This window comes from Saccoglossus kowalevskii, chromosome 3 (genome assembly GCF_978046115.1).
Source record: "Saccoglossus kowalevskii chromosome 3, keSacKowa6.1, whole genome shotgun sequence".
In the NCBI taxonomy this organism is placed as follows: domain Eukaryota; kingdom Metazoa; phylum Hemichordata; class Enteropneusta; family Harrimaniidae; genus Saccoglossus; species Saccoglossus kowalevskii.
Genome location: NC_140643.1, coordinates 11,671,828 through 11,694,810, shown reverse-complemented (window position 1 = coordinate 11,694,810; position 22,983 = coordinate 11,671,828). Strand labels below are relative to the sequence as shown.

Sequence of the window (22,983 nt, the reverse complement as noted above, 5' to 3'; positions counted from 1 at the left end):
AAATGGCCGACTGGCAGCCATCTTGTTTTTTAAATATGTCGTATTTTTTACATGTTTTGTCAGTTTTCATTAGTATTTAGTACATAGATTATACATGTTAGGATACATGTCCATGACAATTTCTTTTGCAATTGGATCAAAGATGGCCAACTGGCAGGCATCTTGTTTTGTCTTTTATGTTTGGTATCTTGGACATGCTTTGTCAGTTTTTATTCAAATTTGGCACATACTTTATACATATTAGGATACATGTCCAGGACAATTTGTTTCAAAATCGGATCAAGGATGGTCGATTGACAGCCATCTGAATTTTTGGCCTTACTACTATATTTCCAAGATTTATGTACCATTTTCATTTGTATTTGGCACATACATCATACATGTCAGTTTGTTTCATAATCAGATCAAAAATGGCTGAATAACGGCTGTTTTTATTTTTGGCCATATTACTATTATCTCTGTCACCCATGTATCATTTTAGTTGATATTTAGCATGTCATTAATGGATACATATACATGTCAATTCAATTTGCAATTTGATCAAATATGGCCAACTGGCGGCCATCTTGTTTGTTTAAAATGTGATAACTTAGACATGCTTTCACTTTTGATCTATGTTTTTCTTTGCTGTCTTAAACCGAAGGGGTCGTCACGCAACACGTGTTCGATTTTGATGTGAATAAATAATCTGGTGTATATGCCACTTGGGACTCAAGTTTCAAGGACACGCACGTGACAACCCCTTCGCTTTAATATGACAAGCACAAAGAGACCTTTCAAAAAATTAACAGGGACTGTGTCATTTTCAATGACTTGTTCAAACTTACCGGTAGTATATACATTGAATCGAATTCAAAATGGCTGACTGGTGGATTAAAGAATTCTGTTTTGGGGCCATAACATAACTGATTGCAATCAAACTTTACTCTTATGCTATACATTATTAACACATATTGACATGCATTCATTTCAAGTTTCGATTCAAAATGACTGACTCATTTCAGTTTTGTTTACAACAGAGGCTGTGCATGTCAATAACTTATTTTCTTAATTGTTTTCTTTCCTACAGCTGGACGTCCTGAAGAGTCATTCTTTGGTAAACTTGACTCAAGTCTCAAGAAGAATACCACCTTTGTTAAAAAACTGGTACGACTTACTTCATACCTTTATAATTGATTATTGTTACTATGATCCACATTGTTCTTCCTAGGTCATTGTTAAAAAATTAGCTATAAGAAGAAAATACTTTTAAATGTAGTACCTGCTTTCATTAGCAAGTGTACCAATTACCCTACTTTTCTAATTTTATATCCTCAGTTTCTACAGAATTATTCTATTAGTTATGATTGATAAACAAAAATTAAAAAAATACCAGAAGAGAGCTCTCTAAAATTGCAATAGAACAATACGCCCCTGTTATCCTGTTCACTGATTCATTTGATTTACATGTAGTGACACACCAAAGAGTTTGACTGTGTACATATATGCACGGGTACAAGTCTAACAAAAGAACTGCATGAAATATTCACACTACAATTATAGAATGATAATCATTTATGGAAAATACAAGATTATGATTTTAACTTTGTGTTTGATTTCAACAGAGAACTATGACTGAACAACAAAGAGAATCCCTATCTTCAGATTTCGCTGGGTTGAATTTGACAAAGTACATAGGAGAGGCAGTAAGTCCAATAACTCATTGAAAGATGATATGAATGCTAAATCTGGAGCATTATGATTTATTGACATGATTAATTTGCATTTCTCGTTCCTCCGTGAATTTGCATATTCTCGGAATAGTTCAGTTCCCTGCTATATTTAGGTGAAGAGATGCGGCAGCTTTATTTGGGTGCGACTTCTATTAAAGATGCGGCTTCTAATACAGATTTTACAGCGTGTTGTAATAGGGTGGGCTATTACTTGCATCAGCTTCTGAACTGACTAGTAGGTTTTGGCTCATCTAAATTTTCTGGACATTCTTTTCTGATTGGAGCTGCATCGTCTGCAGCACAAGTCGGAATTCAGGACCACTTAATAAAGGCACTCGGTCGGTGGTCATCCAATAGTTATGTGTGATACATTCATGCTTCAGATGTAACTTTGGGCTCTGCAGTTACTGCCCTGGCTGAGCAAATAAAGTAATTAACCTAGGTTTGTGGAAAGTTGATGTAAGGGATGCACTCATTTTGTAGTACAGTAGGCCATGAATTTGTGCTAGTAATTGTACTTTTATATTATATATATTATATATATATTTAAAAAATTACTTGTGCTCATTTATTCCCCAAATTAAATACCATAAAGTGCTTTTACAAAGTGTATTTTCAATTTTTCGAGTGTTTTTATTACTTATAACATTTCAGTAACCATTCATGCGTAGTTGTGGTCCTCACCACCTGCCAGGTACAGCTACGCTGTCGTCATTTCTGTAGTTGCAGTTTTCACTGCCTCTACCTACCTAACTTGTCATCACGTAGTTGCAGTTTTCACTGCCTCTACCTACTTAACTTGTCATCACGTAGTTGCAGTTTTCATTGCCTCTACCTACCTAACTTGTCATCACGTAGTTGCAGTTTTCACTGCCTCTACCTACCTAACTTGTCATCACGTAGTTGCAGTTTTCACTGCCTCTACCTACTTAACTTGTCATCACGTAGTTGCAGTTTTCATTGCCTCTACCTACCTAACTTGTCATCACGTAGTTGCAGTTTTCACTGCCTCTACCTACCTAACTTGTCATCACGTAGTTGCAGTTTTCACTGCCTCTACCTACCTAACTTGTCATCACGTAGTTGCAGTTTTCACTGCCTCTACCTACCTAACTTGTCATCACGTAGTTGCAGTTTTCACTGCCTCTACCTACCTAACTTGTCATCACGTAGTTGCAGTTTTCATCGCTCTACCAATAACCATTAATGTTCATGTAGTTGCATTTCTCACTACCTCTACCTAATCACCTCTGGTAAGTTTAGTTCCCACTGTCCTACTACCACCTCATCTACTGACCACTAACTAGATGCAGTTTTCACCACAGTAACCTTTGCAAAATTTTGTAACAGTGGACCCCTTGATTTGCCAGAATAAATTAGTTTCCTATTTTACTTTACAACTTCAAGTGTTGTGTCATAAATACTGAATTTGCTCTCTTACATACAAACCAAATGTCGCTTATTTGTATATTGAATCATTAAAAATATTACTTACATTCAATTTAAAAAAACCAAAAACATTTTTAAGATACAATAGAATTTTTTAATTTTTATATTAAATGACAAATCATTTAAATTGCTCACTATTTACAAATGTGTTCACACACTTTACTGTTTTTAACAGGTTACTTCAGTGGTTGAAGCAAAGTTAAAGGTAAATATAGACACTTCATGTTCAGTGTTCTTCAGTTCTTCACAAAGGGTTTGTAGTAGGGTGGGAGTCCATCAAGTTTTACAGCACCCCTAAGGACAGTCAACGCTAATCAACCAGTGTACATCTGCCTAGTGTGAGCGATTGTCACTGTTTATAAAATGATTTGTAAACAAAAATTGTCCAACTCATTATTCAGTATAGTTTCAAATGTCGTGATATAAATAATGACCAATGCAATCATTTAAGAACTGAGCATTGCGAAAATTTTAATATTTTCTAAACTGACAATTATAATATTCATTTGTTTCCATTTATACAACATCAGAATGCATTTAAGGTAGAGATGCAGTTTATTTGGCTTGCTTTTTAATTGAGTAATTAGACAATGAAGATGGTATTATATATCCAGCATGTTATATATTTTCTGAAAGCTTATTATACAAACTTTGTAAAACTTGTCTTCATTTTAAATATCCAGAATGCGTTTTTGATTTTGGGTCAAAAATATGCTTTTTTGGACAAAAGTGGTTTAAAAAAAATTAGCTCAAAAACTTCAAGTCCGTTTGTGGGTAAAATTACATCACTGGATACCTTGGTATACTACTAATTCAAATGCGTCCACTCATCTCTCTAACGGCTTTCAAAGTCGCACAGCATGACCTCAAAGTTCACTCTTTTCTATTTTTGCATAATTTATATATCCATGTTAATTGCGGACTTGTTATTTTTGTTCCACTCGCAGTAATAAACTGTCCGGACGCATTTTGAAGGGGGAACACCTTGTCAATAATGTGTGAACATTTCGAGGCAAATGGCCAAAGCGTCTATCAGCTATTTTAATTTAAAACCCAACAATTCACCAAAAATAGAAGACGAGAAAAAGGCTAATTTGCATATTTGCGCGTTAAATCGGGAATTACTGCTTTGTCATACTTTCTAGACTATTGAAATTGAAAGTTAACGTATAGACATAGACATTTTATGGAAAATTGTTGGACCAGAACAACTGCTCTTGAATATATAAATCAGAAACACGTCATTCATACCAGTGTTTTGATGGGGTCGGTAAAAACACGTGTCAATGCCCAGTAAACATGACGTCATCTCATGAATAATTAAACAGGGGGGCGGTCCTAGGAAGGTGACTTTTTATCACGATCAAAACAGCATGGCTTCTCTTCGATGTATTTTCAATAAAAAATCTACGAGTATTTCAGAGCCTATGGTTTACCATGAAGAGTACAAAGTGGGATATTAAATTAATTATCCTTGATGATTTTTATGTAGTATTTAGAACCAACTCCAGGAAGCGAATGCACAATAATGAATAATCGCGTAATCCTCGAATCGAAATGCGAGGCACAGAAGTTTTGTTCAGCGTTTCCAATCCCATTTTCCCACTGCAACATATTTGTTAAAAGAAATATTTGAATTCTGTTCGTTTTTTAAGGAGGCAATTTTTTTTATTTTTTCCGATTTTGGTAACGCCTTATTCAGGGATTTTCTAAGACAGTCGCAGGCAATCAGCGCACGGATGTACGTACTAGTACAAAACATGCTCTTGTACTACCGGCGATGGTCGCTGCAAGGAGAGAGCTCCAGCTCCTAACATAAAAGTTGTAAAATTTCGACCGGTTTTAAATAATTTGTGTTGGAAATCTGACATGACATGAGTGCAAAATTAAGGTGCATTTTCGAGCGGTCGAATTTTTCTGAATAGAAATCAGCAAATGAAAAAATAGGAGTGCTAAACAGTGTGCTCGTTAGTTTAAAAAAAAATGGAATGTCCGTCAAATTGACGTAAACTTCCCCATTTTTCACGGAAAAAGCAAAGGTCGTGGTTGAGTTGCAGGCTAAAGAACTCAAAAATCAAAACAAAATCATCAATCAGTAAGTATTATGACAAGGAAAACAAAACATCAGACGCGGAGAAGCGGTCAGCGCGTCAAAAGAGTTGTTAATGTATCAAGTTACCTCTCTCTGTGATTTATTTTTCATTGAAATTATTTGGTTGTTTTCAATTAATTTTAGCGTACCTCTGCATTTTATTTTAGCATTGTCAGTTGTTTGTTTCATTGAATTAAACGGAGTTCGTCCGGTTGCAAACAAAGCTGTCTCGCACCACCTAGCACCTAGCATTGGACAAAAGATACACGAAAGTTTGTATCTCCCCGACCCAGTGCAATATATCCGGTTAGAATCAAAGCTCACGTGTCCCGTATTTGAGGGACCAGATTCTGCCGTAAATTCGGGATGGGATTTAGAAAAAAAAATTAGGACTTTTAAGGTGTATTTTGGCGTCATTTTCGGACATTTCAATCATTCCTGATGCCTAGCTAATATAGAGTCTAAGTTTTACCGTAGTCATTGACGCCTATTCAAGAGTGTGATGTTTATTGTGACTAGCGTGAATGGGTAAGCTTCGTTTCGACAATGAGCTGTTATCACTGTGAACAATGTTAAATTATTCTTCACATGCTCAGTTTATTTTTTGAGAACAATTATTTAAAAATAAAATCTCTCAGTCAATCAGAAACTCGGATTCACGCCTTCAGGGAAAGTCACGTTTAGACGCTCACATCGATTTTGTTTTTCGTTCGGCGGGCTGATGCCTTCAGTGTAGCTTTTGCCTCTTCCGACATAGAAATCATCTGAATCTACTTTCTACCTCTCTTTCTTTTCACACCACGCATAATGTAATGATAAAAATTAGGAAAAAACGCTGAGGAAATATAATGTTTGGTTTGCTAGCGAGCGATAACTGATTCGAGAATAATTGCACATGCGCGTGAATTGAATGAACTATGACCCGTACAATCTCGATATGCATATTGTCAATCAAAGGTCCTGTTATTTGCTTACTCATGCAAATTAGGCAATTGGACATAAACATTGCCACGTGTGAGTGTTTTTTATTTTTAACCAGAAAATAAACAGCAATTTTAATGGTGTTCCAATAAGAATTCATTGGTCAAATTTTCACAGAATGTTCTTTAGATAAAAATCTATATAAAAAACGAAAAAAACTATTTTTGATTGAAATTCACAAATAAACTGCATCTCTACCTTAATATTTATATTTTTACTCTTGGCAGATGTCTGATGTTGGCTGTGCAGTTCACATATCTTCACTCCTCCACCAGCGATATGCAGAATATTCTCCACAGCTTCTACAAGCATTCCAAAAAACATTACAAAAGAAAGATGAAAAGGTGAAGTATAATCTATAATTTCATGGATTATTAAACATACATGTATGTCTTTATCGTCATAAATTCAGCAGCATGTCTTAATTTTGTAGTATTGCACAGAGTTACCTGTACCTTTGTCCCCTACTCATATTAGGAAATACAATTTTCAAATATGGAATAAAACACCGAAACATCATAATATCCTTGTAAATTGTTTTGTAAATTACTTGCACTGAATGATCTACTGTAGAATACTTTATTTTCGCTTGGAATTTATTTTCGCTATTTTCGCTGAAGGAATGTTTCCGTGAAAATAAAATCCAGTGAATATACTTTTTTTCCTATATTCCACATTAAACTCATCAAAAATCAGTGAAAATAAATTCCACACAAAATGCCCAAAAAACCTTTTCAGCGAAAATTAATTCCAGCGAAAATAAAGTATTCCACAGTATTCTATTTGACACTATAATTAAAATCAATACTGCAGTGTCTGGAATATTCTTGAAATGTTTTCATACTTTTTACAGCTGAATCCTCCTTGGATAGAAAGATTAGTTAAATTTTTTTTTTATATTGATAAAAAGCTATTTGACATCAGGTGACCATCTGTATTCTGATATGGATACAAATGTTATGGTTTACTAAAAGTGGACCATGAAATCAAGAGTGGTATAATATCCATTCACACTGTTTCTAACGTTTTTTTGTTGTTGTTTCCTTCAATTATAAGGTTACAGATCCAGCAAGAATGAGGATCACCCTGCGTTTGTTGGCTGAGGTTAGTACGTCACTCATCATGTATAAATAACTCTGAAATAATGTTATCCATTCACAGTGATGCAATTTTTCCTGTTTAAATATTATAATGTGATATTTTATTTTCAGCTTGTTGTTCATGGACTGTTTACTGACAAAGAAGGGCTACCATTGCTAGCAAACCAGATTTCTGCCATAGTAAATGTAGACAAGGAAACCCATTCCAATATATCTTTAATTCTGAGTTTTGCCAGACATTGTGGTGAAGATTATGCTGGCTTGATACCCAGGAAAAACAGGTGGGTAAAGTCCAATATTAGATAAATTAAAATATGTGGAATATTTTTTGGCCAGTGAACTCCTTGAAAATTGTATTTACAGTTTTATATTGTAATTAATTATGATGTTTTATTTTACTAACAAAATTATATTAAATAGGCTATTAGCTGAAAAGTTTGGCATCACACTTGCTAGAAGTGAGATCTTCTCAGCAGAAGTTCAGAAATCCTGTAAAAACATGTTAAAGGATTACTACACTTCACTTACCAAGCACCTTGTGAGTGAACATAAAGCTTTACAAAATCAGGACAGACAGAACAGAAGAACACTTATGGTAAGTTCCTTAGCTAATAAGGCTTTGACAATTAAAACGTGGGGTGAGGAGGTGGTAACTGCAAATAATTTTTGTCTCCACTTAACTCGCTAACATGTACATTGTACATGTAAAGCTGAACAGAAACAAAGCTATCTTTAGGAGGAAAGGTGGGGTTGTTTCTAATTACATCCATCATGACATTTATTTTTGTGTTTCAGATGAAAGGAGAACTGAGCGCAAACAGGAAAGAAGAATATGAAAAAGCACTGAGTGCTTATCAGAAACTTCTGGTGAATACATCAACATTTTCAGTAAGTTTTCCACTTGATCTCAATTCACGACTACAGAAAATACATACTTGGCTTGCATGTTTATGTAAAACTTAAATCAGTTCTTTAATTAATAATTGTTTATGGTTTCTATACTAATTATGTCCTTTTATTGTCTTTTTAGGATTTACTTGATGAAAGTATGCCTGATTTACCAGAAGATGGTAAGTACATTGAAGGCTAAAATTTGTCTTGTTTCAGTCATCTTCCATAGACACTACAATTAATACATCCAATGAATGTGATCATAGTCACCTCTTAACCATATATTTGATTGTAAATGCCTAAGCATTTAAACTTGAAAATGTCATGACTTTCAAATACACTGATCTGACTATTGTCTACAAAAGGAAGCGAGTTACTAATCAGTTGTTCAAATGGCAACCTTTCAGTTCTGATGAATATTCTTCCTTTTATCTGGGTTATGTATTGACATACATGTAGTATGTAACATTTGAATACATTTGCATGGCTTATAAGATATTAAACACTTTCAGTAAGTAGTTATTGTAGAGGTCTTTGAGACTTCAGAAAATACCTACTAAATTCTAGGCTTGTTAATAACTTGCTTTTTTAAAATCCAACTTCAATCTCATACTAGTCATGTACAACAAATAAAAACAGAACTGTACAGGTGCACTAAAATCAGTGAAAAGTTTAGTGACCACAAATCTTTAGTTTGGTGTTCAGTGAAAACTTGCCTTACTAGTTTTTCTGAATCACCACAAATTGTGCACAAAGCATTCAAAATGAAACTGTATGTAGTTTCAATATTTAAATATTTCTTCTCTTTTGAAGGTACAGCTCAGATAACCCCTCGATCAGAGTGAAATATTGTAATATTAAACACAGTGAGCAAAATTTTGTTTATAGTAGGTTAACATCTGAGGTGTAATTTATACCAAATATGTTTTCTTTCCCAACAATTTTATAAATTTTCAGAAAATGCCAAACTGGATGGAGTGATGGGGATTGATGTATTTAACCCATATAATTTATCTGTGGAATTTGATTGGGATACATCTCTATGGGAAGATGAAGATGCAAAGTCTTTCTATGAAAACCTTGTGGATCTGAAAGCTTTTGTTCCTGGGGTAACTATTGCATACATATATTATTTTGTTTGAATAATTGAGTTCAATACATTTTAAGCTGAATTTAAGCCATAGAGATTGCATTTTACTGTGGGATCAAAACTATCGCACATTTCCTGTATGAGAGTACGCCATATTGTATTGAAATTTTGAAGAAGTTGATTTTCAGTTTCACTCACAACAGTATCTTGTAACTTTATTGAGATAGAGAAATTCTGCTAATGCATCTAAATTTGTCATTAGCTTTATATTACCATTTCATTTCATGGAGGTGCCTCTTTTATAGTTTCTTATTCTTGTTTATGTACCATCAGATATTATTTAAAGACAGTGAAAAGGTTGCTGAATTGGCTGAAGATACAGAAGAAGAAGGTAAGAATTTGTATATTGTGTTTTGGTGATCTGTAGCCAATAGTTGAATGCTTTGGTGTCATACATAAGAAGATTGATAAACCCAACATCAGACTCCTACATACTGTAGTTTTATGAAGTCTTAACTTCCATCTACCGATACATACTGGGAGTATATATTTTGAGCTTTTTGATTGCTGTATTTTTGCTGAAAAGTCATTTTGGATGTTTTGTTTTCACTGATTTTGTTGAGTTGAATGTGAAATATAGGAAAAAAGGTATGTTCGCTGGATTTTATTTTCACTGAATCATTCCTTCAGTGAAAATTAATTTCAAGCGAAAAATTAAGTATTTTACAGTACTTACTCATAATATGTACCATATTTGCTCTATTAGAAGCACATCTCCAATAGGAGCGCATGTAAACCAACAGTTGCATGTATTGTTCACTCTGGATCACCAAAAATATAGGCCATAGACACCGCTGTCATTTTTGTAAGCGCATACACTGTCCGGTATATGATTTTGATGAAATGATAAATACTTGTTCTTATGAGCATCAGCAGCATGAATATGTGTACGGGAGACATGTATGCAGATTATCAAAATCAATCAACCGATGCAACAACAGGGTTTGAACAGAGTTGAGAGAGCACCTATTTTCAAGGCCAAAATTTATAAAAATGACCTTAGTACGGTACATAGGAATAATATAGAGAACATAGAATGGAAGTAAGGCAGTCTCATTGGGCATCAAGGCAATAACCATTCATGCCTCCATGATGTACCAAAATGCTAATAATACATTCATAACTATAGAAATATATGCTGTTTATAAAATAAACGTATAGAATAAAAATTTGTGTTGTCTTCAATGTGTTAACAAAATTACATTCACAGAATTGAATGATCTGGACATCACTGATACTGAGACTGAAGATGATGATGAAGAAGAGGCACAAAAAGAAGTTAATGCAGCATATGAAGAAGAAAAAAAAATAATGGAAGATTTGGAGTATACTGCAGAATTGGAAGGTATTAAATATATATTTTCAGATGTAATTTATTGTGCTATCAGTAATGTGTTTATTATATAAAATACATGATACATATATATTTGACTTGTCATAAGAATGCACTGTTTTAACCTTTTCACCACCAGTTCCCTCTTTGCATCACAAATCCACAAAATAGTTCTGTTTATAGTCTGCACTTTCCTTCAGAAGATTGGTACATAAATAGCCAAATTGTTCAAGTAAAAACTGAAAATTGACTCAAATCTTGTCTGTTGGCTCCAAAATTAGAAAAAAGTGCAGAAAAAATTTGGCAAGAAAGTCTGGTGGTGAAAAGGTTGTATGCTTTTATATTCCACTGTTCCTCACATACAGTTACATTGTAAGAAAAAAATATTGTCTTTTTTCATTGCTGCACAGACATTGAGGAAGAGGAAACCACTGGCAACATGAATATGAAAATTCTTCTTGAAGCATTCCTACAAAAGTTACCAACCTGTGTTAATAGGGAATTTATTGATCAGGTAAAGATTGTTGCTGCGTTTACAAGTAATGATAGAGTGAAATATGTATTAACATAATTGAATGCCATATTTTATCTCATTTTGGTGCAACATTTTCCACATAATTATGTATTTTTAGCTCCGCTGTCGACTTTGTCGAGCGGAGCTTATCATATGAGTGATTGTCCGTCGTCGTCGTCCGTCATCGTCGTCCGTGTCAATGTTTTACTTTTTTGACTTCTTCTTGAAAACTACAAGCCTGAATGCTTTGATACTTGGTGTATATGTACCTTGGGTAGACCTCTCTTAGGTTTGTTCATTTCATGTTGATATCTTCAATTCTCTAATTTTGGTGAATATTTTTGTCATTTTTGGTAAAAAGTGATATTTTCGACTTCTTGTTAAAAACCGCAATTGCTTTGATATTACATATATAGGTACTACATGTGGACCTCTCTCAGATTTGTTCATTTTGTAATGATATCTTTAATTCTCTAATTTTGGTGAATATTTTTATCATTTTTGGTAAAAAGTGATATTTTCGACTTCTTGTTAAAAACCGCAAGTTCAATTGCTTTGATATTACATATTTAGATACTACATGTAGACCTTTCTCAGATTTGTTCATTTCGTGATGATATCTTCGATTCTATAATTTTGGTGAATATTTTTGTCATTTTTGGTAAAAAGTGATATTTTCGACTTCTTGTAAAAAACCAATAGTCTGATTGCTTTGATATTACATATATAGGTACTACATGTGGACCTCTCTCAGATTTGTTCATTTTGTGATGGTATCTTCAATTCTCTAATTTTGGTGAATATTTTTGTAATTTTTGGTAAAAAGTGATATTTTCGACTTCTTGTTAAAAACCAAAAGTTCAATTGCTTTGATATTACATATTTAGATACTACATGTAGACCTTTCTCAGATTTGTTCATTTCGTGATGATATCTTCGATTCTATAATTTTGGTGAATATTTTTGTCATTTTTGGTAAAAAGTGATATTTCGACTTCTTGTAAAAAACCAATAGTCTGATTGCTTTAATATTACATATATAGGTACTACATGTGGACCTCTCTCAGATTTGTTCATTTTGTGATGATATCTTCAGCTCTCTAATTTTGGTGAATATTTTTGTCATTTTTGGTAAAAAGTGATATTTTCGACTTCTTGTTAAAAACTGTAAGTCTGATTGCTTTGATACTATACATATTGTTCATTTTCTAATGATGTCTTCAGTTCTTTAATTGAAATGTGCATTGCTAACAGCGGAGCTATCTCAGCCAATAGGCTGCTTGTTCTATGATTTTTTTTAAATTTTTGACCAGATGGACATACTTTCCTGTTTTTTCATCAAATATTTTTAACAAATCCAGAAAAAACGATGTGAGATTTTTTTGTAAATGATTTTGAAAGTTCACTTCACATACTCGTTTGTTGGACGAATAAGTGTATTGGAATGTATTTACTGTATATTTGTATCAAATCTGCCACAACAACCATGTATTCTCTTATAGGCTGCTGTAGAGTTCTGTATGAACCTAAATACCAAGTCGAACAGAAAGAAGCTGGTAAAAACATTATTCCTTGTACCTAGAACAAGGTATTTCAACCTATCTACTCTTGCTTATTTGCTCAAATTATAATTACTGTATTATGGCTGAGATTTCCTCTATAAATGTTTTGCCTCCAATTTAATTTCCACTATTTATGCGTGTTCACAGCATCAGTGTGTTGCTAGAGAGCGGTTTTTATACAAGACATATATATTGTTAAAGGAAAAAAAAAATGCTTTGTAATCCCGATTCTTTTTACTTTCTTGTCTCATTTATTTCTTTTCAGGTTAGATTTGTTACCATTTTATGCTCGTCTTGTTGCCACACTTTATCCATGTATGGGTGATATAGCAAGAGATTTGGTTGATAAATTCAAAGGAGATTTTAGATGGCATGTAAGTATTAGGACAAAATGAGTTTATTGTACTAAATGTATCACAGGTAGTTATATTATTTATAACATACCCAAATGTATAGGAAATTTAGAAGTTCAAGAATACAAAACAAATAGCTAACAACAATCCACAAGAACTAAACTAACAAGGAATTAGTATGTACAGTACTTGAAATACAAAAGATAAAAATTGATTAATTATGCAAATTAGGTAATTAATATACACAGATTTTCAGATCATCTATTTACCAAGTTTCATCACAATCCAATTTGTGACTTCTTAGCTAATTACCATGCAAATCAGGTAATTATTATACATGAATTTCTACCAAAACCAAATCAAATCTGCACATTAGTCCTAGGCGTCTATACATTAAGTTTCATCAAAAACCAGCATTTGGTTCTTAAGACTTAACATAGAAATGTTTGCAAAGCTTAGGTTTAGTAATGGGGGTAGGTATGATACAATTACATTAATATTAATATAAATTGAACCATACCTTCCTCTTTCATTAAATAAATTATGTAAATAGTGAGGGTTGTCACAATGTCGGCCCTGTCATCACAAGTCTGTGTAAAGTTAAATTGAAGTCGTCACAACGTTGATACCACACACACCCACAGACACACATACAGACACACTAACTGCAAAGACTCCCATTGTGTACTTCACACACAGGAGTCAAAAATCTAATTATTTTTTCATCAATATGGCATATTTAATATGTTAGTTCTATGTCTAGATGGTATGTCTATTACCTGCCAGATGTTCATTCACATGTTTGTTTTTTTTTTTGTTGTTATTGATTATCAGGTTAGAAAAAAAGACCAAATCAACTTAGAATCAAAAATAAAAACTGTAAGATTCATTGGTAAGTAGATTTGATAATGCATTTATGTGTAAAACAATTTAAATTACTGGACTCAATATATTCTAAAATAAAATGTTAGTAGTCAAAGGAAAACTCTTGATAATAACAGGAAGTTTAGAAATCGCATGTATATTCATCATTAGTTTTTATGGATTGATATCACTAAAGCTTAATGTATGTATTTCTCTCTTTTGAGATCTGAGCTATGATTGCTCTATTAGTTATGTATTATTAGTTGAGAGAGAAGTTTGTCTATGGTCATAATACGTCTGATCTTATTGATCTAGCATACAATAAATGCAATTTTTATTTTTATGTGTGCTTCCATAAGAAATAGGCTTTTAACTGAGAAAATATGGTTATACATTTATTTCACATACATGCATCTATTGCTAGCTTTGCTGTTTATGTACAATGTGTATTTGTTTACTTTATAGGGGAACTAACCAAATTTAAGATGTTTCCAAAAACTGACACACTACTCTGTTTAAAGGTAGGTTCATAAGTTATTAAAAATAATTACCCCTCAAGTCCAGCATCATCAGCTGAGGTTTCATGTGAGGTTTCATGAAAACTGTATGATGACTTAAAGATACATATTGCAGAATTAATAACTTATCCAATATCTGATATTTCTGAAATTATTATAAGGCCAACATTTGATTTTGGATTTTACTTGAGTTTTGTCCTAATGGTTCTATGAGGATTTTGTACAATGTTGAGACTTGTACATGTATCTTCAATCATAAATGATGTAGTGACTCTAAATCTCATTGATACATTTGTTCTTAAGTTTATATTGTTTGTAAATTTGAAAGTATTACACTATGACAGAACCCCACACCCTCCCCGTGGCTTTTGTTGCGTATGGAAGTTATTTTCACTCGAGATACGGTGTATTCTGCTGTACGGCCGCAAGATACACCGCATCTTGCGTGGGTGATATGCAAATTAGTTTGACTCAAAATAAGTGACTGCCTAAAAGTACCATTACTGTTGTTCAAATTTCATTTCACTCGGCAAGTATATTCATGTACCCCAAGGGGAAAATATCGTACTTCTAAATATTGTTTATTTCGAAAAACGGTACTCCTGAAGGGACTACTTTGTTTGCTCTCAGACCTCATTTGCATATGGGTTGTGGAAATACCGATTTTGATTTCAGGGATGAATCAAAATAAACTGCAGTACATATGTAATAATACACAGAATCTTGCACCATGCTTATTATTATTGTCTATATTGCAATGTACATGTGCTTACTCAAATATGGTTTATGCATACAGATGTTGCTCCATGATTTCTCCCATCACAACATTGAAATGGCCTGCAATCTCCTGGAAACATGTGGTCGTTTCCTCTATAGGTCGCCAGATTCGCATCTCAGGACTAATGCCCTTTTGGTAAGTACTGTGCATGCCCTTTGTTATTTGTCCTCTTTAGTTGCGGTTGCATTTCAACTTTTGCAAATTTGTGAAGTTTTTTTTTTCTGTCAAATATATACACCATTAAATGTTGAGATTGTCAATTTGGAATTTAAACAGGTCTCGTAAATTAGACTGAGTTAGAAAGCTTTGTTTGTCCTTGAATGTAAATGAGCCACAATGACATAGGTATTTAGTGATAAGAGCCTCAGTACTCGCAAAACAAAATGGGCAGGAAAGTGAGAGCAGGGTATCTACATTTAATATATATCTTCTTTTTTTTCCAGCTGAAACAGCATTATTTGAACACATTTTTTGTTTTTAGCTTGTTCTGTTCAACTTTAATTTAAATTTTGTTGCATTCATTTGTTATTTGTTTTTAAAGTACAGAAGGGAATATTTCTAACTGTTTTTTCTGGAAACATTTTTATTATTAATTAAAAGATTTTTGGAGACACTAAATTACACAAATTTGAAATTAACTAATTAGGTAAAAATAAAAACAACAAAATAAATTCTTCCTGTCCATATTTCTTGGTGACAGTGAGTAATCAAATGAAAATAAAGAAGTTTTCTTTTTTCCATCAGAACCAAGCCTTTGCATAATTTGAATAACAATTCTATTTCACTCTGATGCTAGTTGTGAAAATGGATAAAATCAAAAAAATTAACTATATGTTTGGGGGTTCCCAATTTTTTTAAAGATAATTAAACAGATATTGAGAATAGTAAATACATGATAGATACATGTTGAATATGAAGTGAAGATATTTTGATCTGCTATTAACTGTTGCAAAGCTGATAATACAGTTTCATGCAAAAGTCTTTGAAAATTGTTATTAAAAACAGGGGTTACAGGTCTATTTGTACAGATATGCAGTTCAAGTAGTTTGCCCTATGCCAATACATGGATGATAGAACATGTTCTCATGTGAGAACAACAGCAGTCAGGCCATGTTTTGATTTTCTCTACATAACAGGAACAAATGATGAGGAAGAAGAGCAAGTTACATTTGAATGAAAGACAGAACACAATGGTAGAGAATGCATTCTTTTACTGTAACCCACCCGAAGTCAAGCAAGAAGAAAAAGTGGTTCGACCTCCAATGCATGAATACATTAGAAAACTTCTCTACAAAGATTTGACAAAATTGAATGTTGAAAAAGTATTGAGACAGATTCGTAAACTACCTTGGGACAACAAGGAGGTACAAAATAAAAAAAATGTTTTTGTTAGATTGAAACACTAGATACGTGTGTATCTCACTCAGTGCCATAATGGTAACTCTTTCTTTGTTATTCAGTAATCTACATTTATTAGATACGTGCACAATGTATGAACAGATTGAAACACTAGATACGTGTGTATCTCACTTGATGCCATAATGATAACTCCTTCTTTGTTATACAGTAATCTACATTTATTAGATACATGCACAATGTATGAACATAAAAGTACAAACTGCCTTGGTTGGCAATGCGAACCCTGTTGTTTGAAAAGCTGTAAGGAAAGGAAATCTTGATGTTACCCTGTTATATGTACATCATTGTTAAAGATTACACATTTGTCATTTTATAAAACAATATTTACATTGCTACTTGTAATCTGATTTTATTCATTGCATTTTGATTTCCAGATTATCAACTATGTTACTAAATGTATGACTTGTATTTGGAATGTGAAGTTTAACAATATTCACTGTGTTGCCAGCTTATTGGCAGGATTAGTCCCATATCATGAAGAAATTGGTATACAAGTAGTTGATGGTGTATTAGAAGATATTAGAATTGGCATGGAGGTAATATAGATATTTTGTATTTAATTCCTGATTCCCGTAGTGGTAGTGTTTGTGCGTTTATTGTTTGTATGATTGTATATATTGTGTTACGTGACAGACCAGAAACCTCTGAAAATTTGCACATATTTTCCCAAACATGAACATGCAAATTACCCTTGGCTATAGTGTAATATTTTCATATTTTTGGGGTTATTTCGAGAGTTGAAACCTAAATTATGGTAATATTTACTCACACATATGGTAATATTTACACACACATACCATATCTTTGTCAGTTTTCACTGACTTACTTGGTGTTATAAAAAACATAGTTATATATAGATGATTTGTTATTTTTCGTAGATCAATCATCCAAAGTATAATCAAAGAAGAGTGAGTATTGTGAAGTATTTAGGTGAACTTTACAATTATAGAATGGTAGAGTCGGCAGTCATCTTTAAAGAACTTTATACTTTTATTACTTTTGGTGTTAACCTTGAAGGTCAGTCTACTCTACATCTTTTGATTTTGAGAAATGTCATCATTTTCCTTCTCCATTATCATCATCTGTGAAGTCACAGCATTTAATGTTATGTTTTACAGAAAGCAAACATGCAGTGTATTATTTGTGGGTAACAACAATGTACAAATGGATTTCAGTCTTATTTTATGTAACAATAGAAATAGCTTTTACTTAATAGTACATGTAGTTAAACTTGAAGGTTGGTCTACTGCTTGTTTTTGCAGGACTTTGTTTGTTATATTAACAGATATTATGGTTTCTGCTTGGTTTTCTGAAGTTCTGAACTACCGTAAAAACTTGATTAATTCGCGGTAGTAAAAATAATAATTTTTTCAAGTGCGCGAATTAATAGCATAAAAACATAAATTATTGGTTTTTGGTGCGCGAATTAAAAGAGTACTTTTAGATCGATTCAAAAAGGAGCTGTTTTCATGAATTTATTAGTGATTTGTTTTGTTTTACAATGAACACGATTACAGGACGTTTTTTAGTGCCTCTGAGACTCGTGGCTAGCGACATTCATGGCGTATAGTCGGGCAGAGAACACGCACCATGTTACACTTGAAATGAAACAGTGAAATGGCAAAGGTCACTCTGTACACAAACAAACAATGAACACGTGGCTACAAACATGGAGGTACATGTACCTCCATGCTACAAAGTAGCCGTCTGGCTGCACTGCCTTTTTTTTAGCTCTGCTGTCGACTTTGTCGAGCGGAGCTTATCATATGAGTGATTGTCTGTCGTCGTCCGTGTCAATGTTTTACTTTTTCAACTTCTTCTTGAAAACTACAAGCCTGAATGCTTTGATACTTGATTTGTTCTTAGATTTGTTCATTTCATGATGATATCTTCAATTCTCTAATTTTGGTGAATATTTTTGTCATTTTTGGTAAAAAGTGATATTTTCGACTTCTTGTTAAAAACCAAAAGTCCAATTGCTTTGATATTACATATATAGGTACTACATGTGGACCTCTCTCAGATTTGTTCATTTTGTAATGATATCTTTAATTCTCTAAATTTTCATGAATATTTTTGTAATTTTTGGTAAAAAGTGATATTTTCGACTTCTTGTTAAAAACCGCAAGTTCAATTGCTTTGATATTACATATATAGGTACTACATGTGGACCTCTCTCAGATTTGTTCATTTTGTAATGATATCTTCAATTCTCTAATTTTGGTAAATATTTTTGTCATTTTTGGTAAAAAGTGATATTTTCAACTTCTTGTTAAAAACCGCAAGTCCAATTGCTTTGATATTACACACATAGGTACTACAAGTGGACCTGTCTCAGATTTGTTCATTTTGTAATGATATCTTTAATTCTCTAATTTTGGTGAATATTTTTGTCGTTTTTGGTAAAAAGTGATATTTTCAACTTCTTGTTGAAAACCGCAAGTCCAATTGCTTTTATATTACATACATAGGTACTACATGTGGACCTCTCTCAGATTTGTTCATTTTGTAATGATACCTTTAATTTTGGTGAATATTTTTGTCATTTTTGGTAAAAAGTGATATTTTCGACTTCTTGTTAAAAACCGCAAGTCTGATTGCTTTTATATTACATATATAGGTATTACATGTGGACCTTGTTAATTTCGTGGTGATATCTTCAATTACTTAATTTTGATGATTATTTTTATCATTTTTGGTGAAAAGTGATATTTTTGAATTCTTGTTGAAAACAGCAAGGTCCTTTGCTTTGATACTATACATATTGTTCATTTTCTAATGATATCTTCAGTTCTTTAATTGAAATGTGCATTGCTAACAGCGGGGCTATCTCAGCCGACAGGTTGCTTGTTCTAGTAAATCATACAATATAATCATACAAAGTATGAATTCAAAGTGTTTCAATATTATTGGTGAGAGGTTGCATTTTACGTGAACAAGAACATGCACTAAGAAGGAAAAGCAAGCCAAAGTCGAAACGGGGTGCATCATGCACATGACACAACACACGCTGCGACAACTGAGTGATCGGCGACATCATTTTGGGACGCAATTGAACTTCAAGTACTTCTTTGCAAAACTTGCTGCGCAGCGATGCTGACATCAAGTGTGTGTTGACCGAAGTTTGACCCCCAACTCACGCACTGAACTGGCGCGTTACCTTAGCAACCTTTTCCTTTCGTGCCCCGCGCGTCAATCTAGTAAAATTGTTATTATATCCGAAGTTATTGTAATTACGCAACTATTATGCAACTCTGTACTGGCTTTGAATATATCAACATCGTTTACTTAGTGCACTGCTTTTCTAATTACGCAAATTTGTTTAAAATATTGTACCGGCTCTAAATATTTCAACTTCGTAATGTATTGTTTTCATGATAATTAGTTTTTTTTTTAACTATTGTTAGGGCACTGACCCGGGGTATTGGGTCTGTTAATATTTCAATATCACCGACTTTATAATGTGTTACATTCGTAATAATTACGCAAACATAAACATACCATACGTCAAATTAAATTTTACTATAATATAATAAACTCTGGGCAGCGCACTTCGATCGCATCATTCACGTACATTTCGACTGAACTCTAATAACCACGCGTTTGAATTGCGTGCGGCATTGGGCAATGACCTCCAGAGTTCACGCACTGATATTTAAATTCAGGCCACCCAGCAAATCAATATAGTTACTTACATTTGTTAAAAAAATCTTTCAACTCTCACAAATATCATGGACGTGAAGAGTTAACTGGGGTTAAATGAAAGGGAATGTCTTTTTTGGACAAAAAACACGTCAGTACAAGATTATGTGTGCGAGGTTAGATTTATAGAACATACATGACCGTTTAACTCTGTGTTTTTTACCGAATCCGGTATAATGAAGATGTGACACGAAGTTACTCGCCCGACCAATCAAAAACGTCAATTTACGGCGGTTCACTTAAATGACGTAATAGAATAATGGCGGACACATGCAACCCTGTGGACCAGCGACGAAAAAGCCCTGCACTAAGCTTTCCAACACGGAAATTCGTAATCGATGTGCTGACCAATGGATATTTATCGACTAAGTAATAATCTTGCCCAACATCTGTAGTGTCGTGGGGGAATGATTTTTTCAGGTCAAATCTTTACCGAACCTAAACTGCTTGCTAACTGAAAGGCTGTGATGACGGAGATCATCTGCGATTGCGGCTACACCAAGTACTGATAACATAAAAACTCAAACAAAATGTATAATTGTAATGTCTTCATGCAATATATTCTGAGTTGTCCACTTTATTCTGAATTAATAGGATACAATTTTAAACATGTTTTTGAACGCCGCGAATTAAAAGGATATATTTAAAAATTAGCGTTCGAAAATAAAATGGGTGCGCGAATTAATCAAGTTTTTACGGTATTATTATTATTCCCTTTTAGGTCCACCAACTCCATTAGATCCTCCAGAACATTTATTTCGTATTCGTCTAGTTTCTACATTGTTAGACACATGTGGACAGTACTTTGATAGAGGCTCTAGCAAGAGAAAGTTGGACTGCTTTCTGCTATATTTCCAGGTATGAATGCTTATTTCTTCTTTTAATCTCGCAATGAGTTGATGAAGGATAATCAGATGACAATGAATGGCTGATATCCCACGCAATGAGTTGATGAAGGATAATCAGATGACAATGAATGGCTGATATCCCACGCAATGAGTTGATGAAGGATAATCAGATGACAATGAATGGCTGATATCCCACGCAATGAGTTGATGAAGGATAATCAGATGACAATGAATGGCTGATATCCCACGCAATGAGTTGATGAAGGATAATCAGATGACAATGAATGGCTGATATCCCACGCAATGAGTTAATGAAGGATAATCAGATGACAATGAATGGCTGATATCCCATGCCTCGAATGACATTTTCACCTCTTGTGTGGTTAGCACAAAAGGAGGCCATTGTCATACCTATGTCTGTCTGTATGAATGTGTTATATTATGTTCCACCAATATCTCAAAAAAAAACAATATCTTAAGAATCCAGTGAAATCAACAATATTGCAAAATTTCATGTTTTTGACTGACATTTGATTACTTGGATTTTTTCAGAGGTATATCTGGTACAAGAAGCATTTAGACATTTGGAATCCAGAGCTTCATCCATTCCCAATAGATATAGATTACATGATATCTGATACTGTAGAAGCACTAAGACCCAAGTTTAAATTCAGTTCAAATTCAGAAGAGGCAAATAATGCTGTAAGAGAACTAGAACAAGAATTTTTACCTAAAATTGGTAAGTTACATCTGAGTTCTCACCAAATTTCTTATACTTTGGATCTTTGAATCCTGTCGTCGTGTGTACAAAACCCGTTATCATTTTTTTTTTCAGCCCCTTACTTACCAAAGATTAGTGTTAGTGAAGATCTTGATGATGCCTCCCATCCATTAACAACTATAGTTGAGGATGATGAAACCACTTTCCAACCTCAGACAGGTAAAAGAAAAATATATCAGTTGATTATATTTATTAAGAATTGTTTTGTTTCTGTCATTTAAAAAAAAGCCTTACTTTGAAATTTGATCCAGAATGATAAACGATACTTTGTCATGTGGCCCAAACATTTACATGGTTTAAGATGCACTGTCAGAGGTGCTGATCATTGAGTTTTAGTCTTGTGTGGAATTTAGGATTTTCCATCTACAGTCTTGCAATGAAGTCCGGTATAAATTCATAAAGAATATTTAATAAGTTTCTATAACCTGTTACATATAGAATGAAATATGTATAATTGTTGTTCATATATTTGTATGCCTTCTTAAGCATTAGAATATTTATTGACATTTTGATTTGTACTGCAATGTGCTAGTGTAAGCTAGAAATATGTATTTATTTATTGGGATTGCACTGTATATATTACTCCCAGATGGAGTTTGTGTGAAAAGTGCAACATATGCAAGTGTGGATCAATAATTTTTCTTATCTGGTTTGTTTTTGACTCCCGTGTGCGAAGCACAAAAGGGAGTCTTTGCAGTTACCCTGTCTGTATGTCTGTATGTCTGTATGTCCGTATGTCCGTATGTCTGTATGTATGTATGTATGTATGTATGTATGTCACTTTTTTTGTTCCACCGTTATCTCAAGAACCACTAATCAAATTTTGGTGAAACTTGGTACATAGATGCTCTGGGATAATGCGCAGAGTTGATTAGGTTTTGGTAAAAATCTATGAATATTAATTACCTAATTTGCATGATAATTAGCTGATTTTTA

General features: G+C 33.3%; 1 protein-coding gene across 2 annotated transcripts in view; it reads left to right on the top strand.

Moving 5' to 3' along the window:
• LOC100368739 (regulator of nonsense transcripts 2-like) overlaps positions 1-22,983 on the top strand; it is a 41,911-nt gene that overhangs the window by 6,598 nt on the left and 12,330 nt on the right. For both annotated transcript variants that reach the window (XM_085496766.1, XM_085496765.1), the window contains exons 6-29: positions 1,070-1,146; positions 1,605-1,685; positions 3,337-3,366; positions 6,462-6,578; positions 7,291-7,338; positions 7,446-7,615; positions 7,755-7,929; positions 8,130-8,222; positions 8,365-8,404; positions 9,183-9,334; positions 9,649-9,706; positions 10,586-10,720; positions 11,119-11,222; positions 12,725-12,810; positions 13,050-13,158; positions 13,972-14,029; positions 14,467-14,522; positions 15,316-15,432; positions 16,434-16,661; positions 17,091-17,252; positions 17,595-17,733; positions 21,140-21,276; positions 21,819-22,005; positions 22,102-22,206. In XM_085496766.1, coding sequence (XP_085352892.1) covers positions 1,070-1,146; positions 1,605-1,685; positions 3,337-3,366; positions 6,462-6,578; positions 7,291-7,338; positions 7,446-7,615; positions 7,755-7,929; positions 8,130-8,222; positions 8,365-8,404; positions 9,183-9,334; positions 9,649-9,706; positions 10,586-10,720; positions 11,119-11,222; positions 12,725-12,810; positions 13,050-13,158; positions 13,972-14,029; positions 14,467-14,522; positions 15,316-15,432; positions 16,434-16,661; positions 17,091-17,252; positions 17,595-17,733; positions 21,140-21,276; positions 21,819-22,005; positions 22,102-22,206 — 2,664 coding nt within the window. The remainder of the gene's footprint in view (positions 1-1,069; positions 1,147-1,604; positions 1,686-3,336; positions 3,367-6,461; positions 6,579-7,290; positions 7,339-7,445; positions 7,616-7,754; positions 7,930-8,129; positions 8,223-8,364; positions 8,405-9,182; positions 9,335-9,648; positions 9,707-10,585; positions 10,721-11,118; positions 11,223-12,724; positions 12,811-13,049; positions 13,159-13,971; positions 14,030-14,466; positions 14,523-15,315; positions 15,433-16,433; positions 16,662-17,090; positions 17,253-17,594; positions 17,734-21,139; positions 21,277-21,818; positions 22,006-22,101; positions 22,207-22,983) is intronic.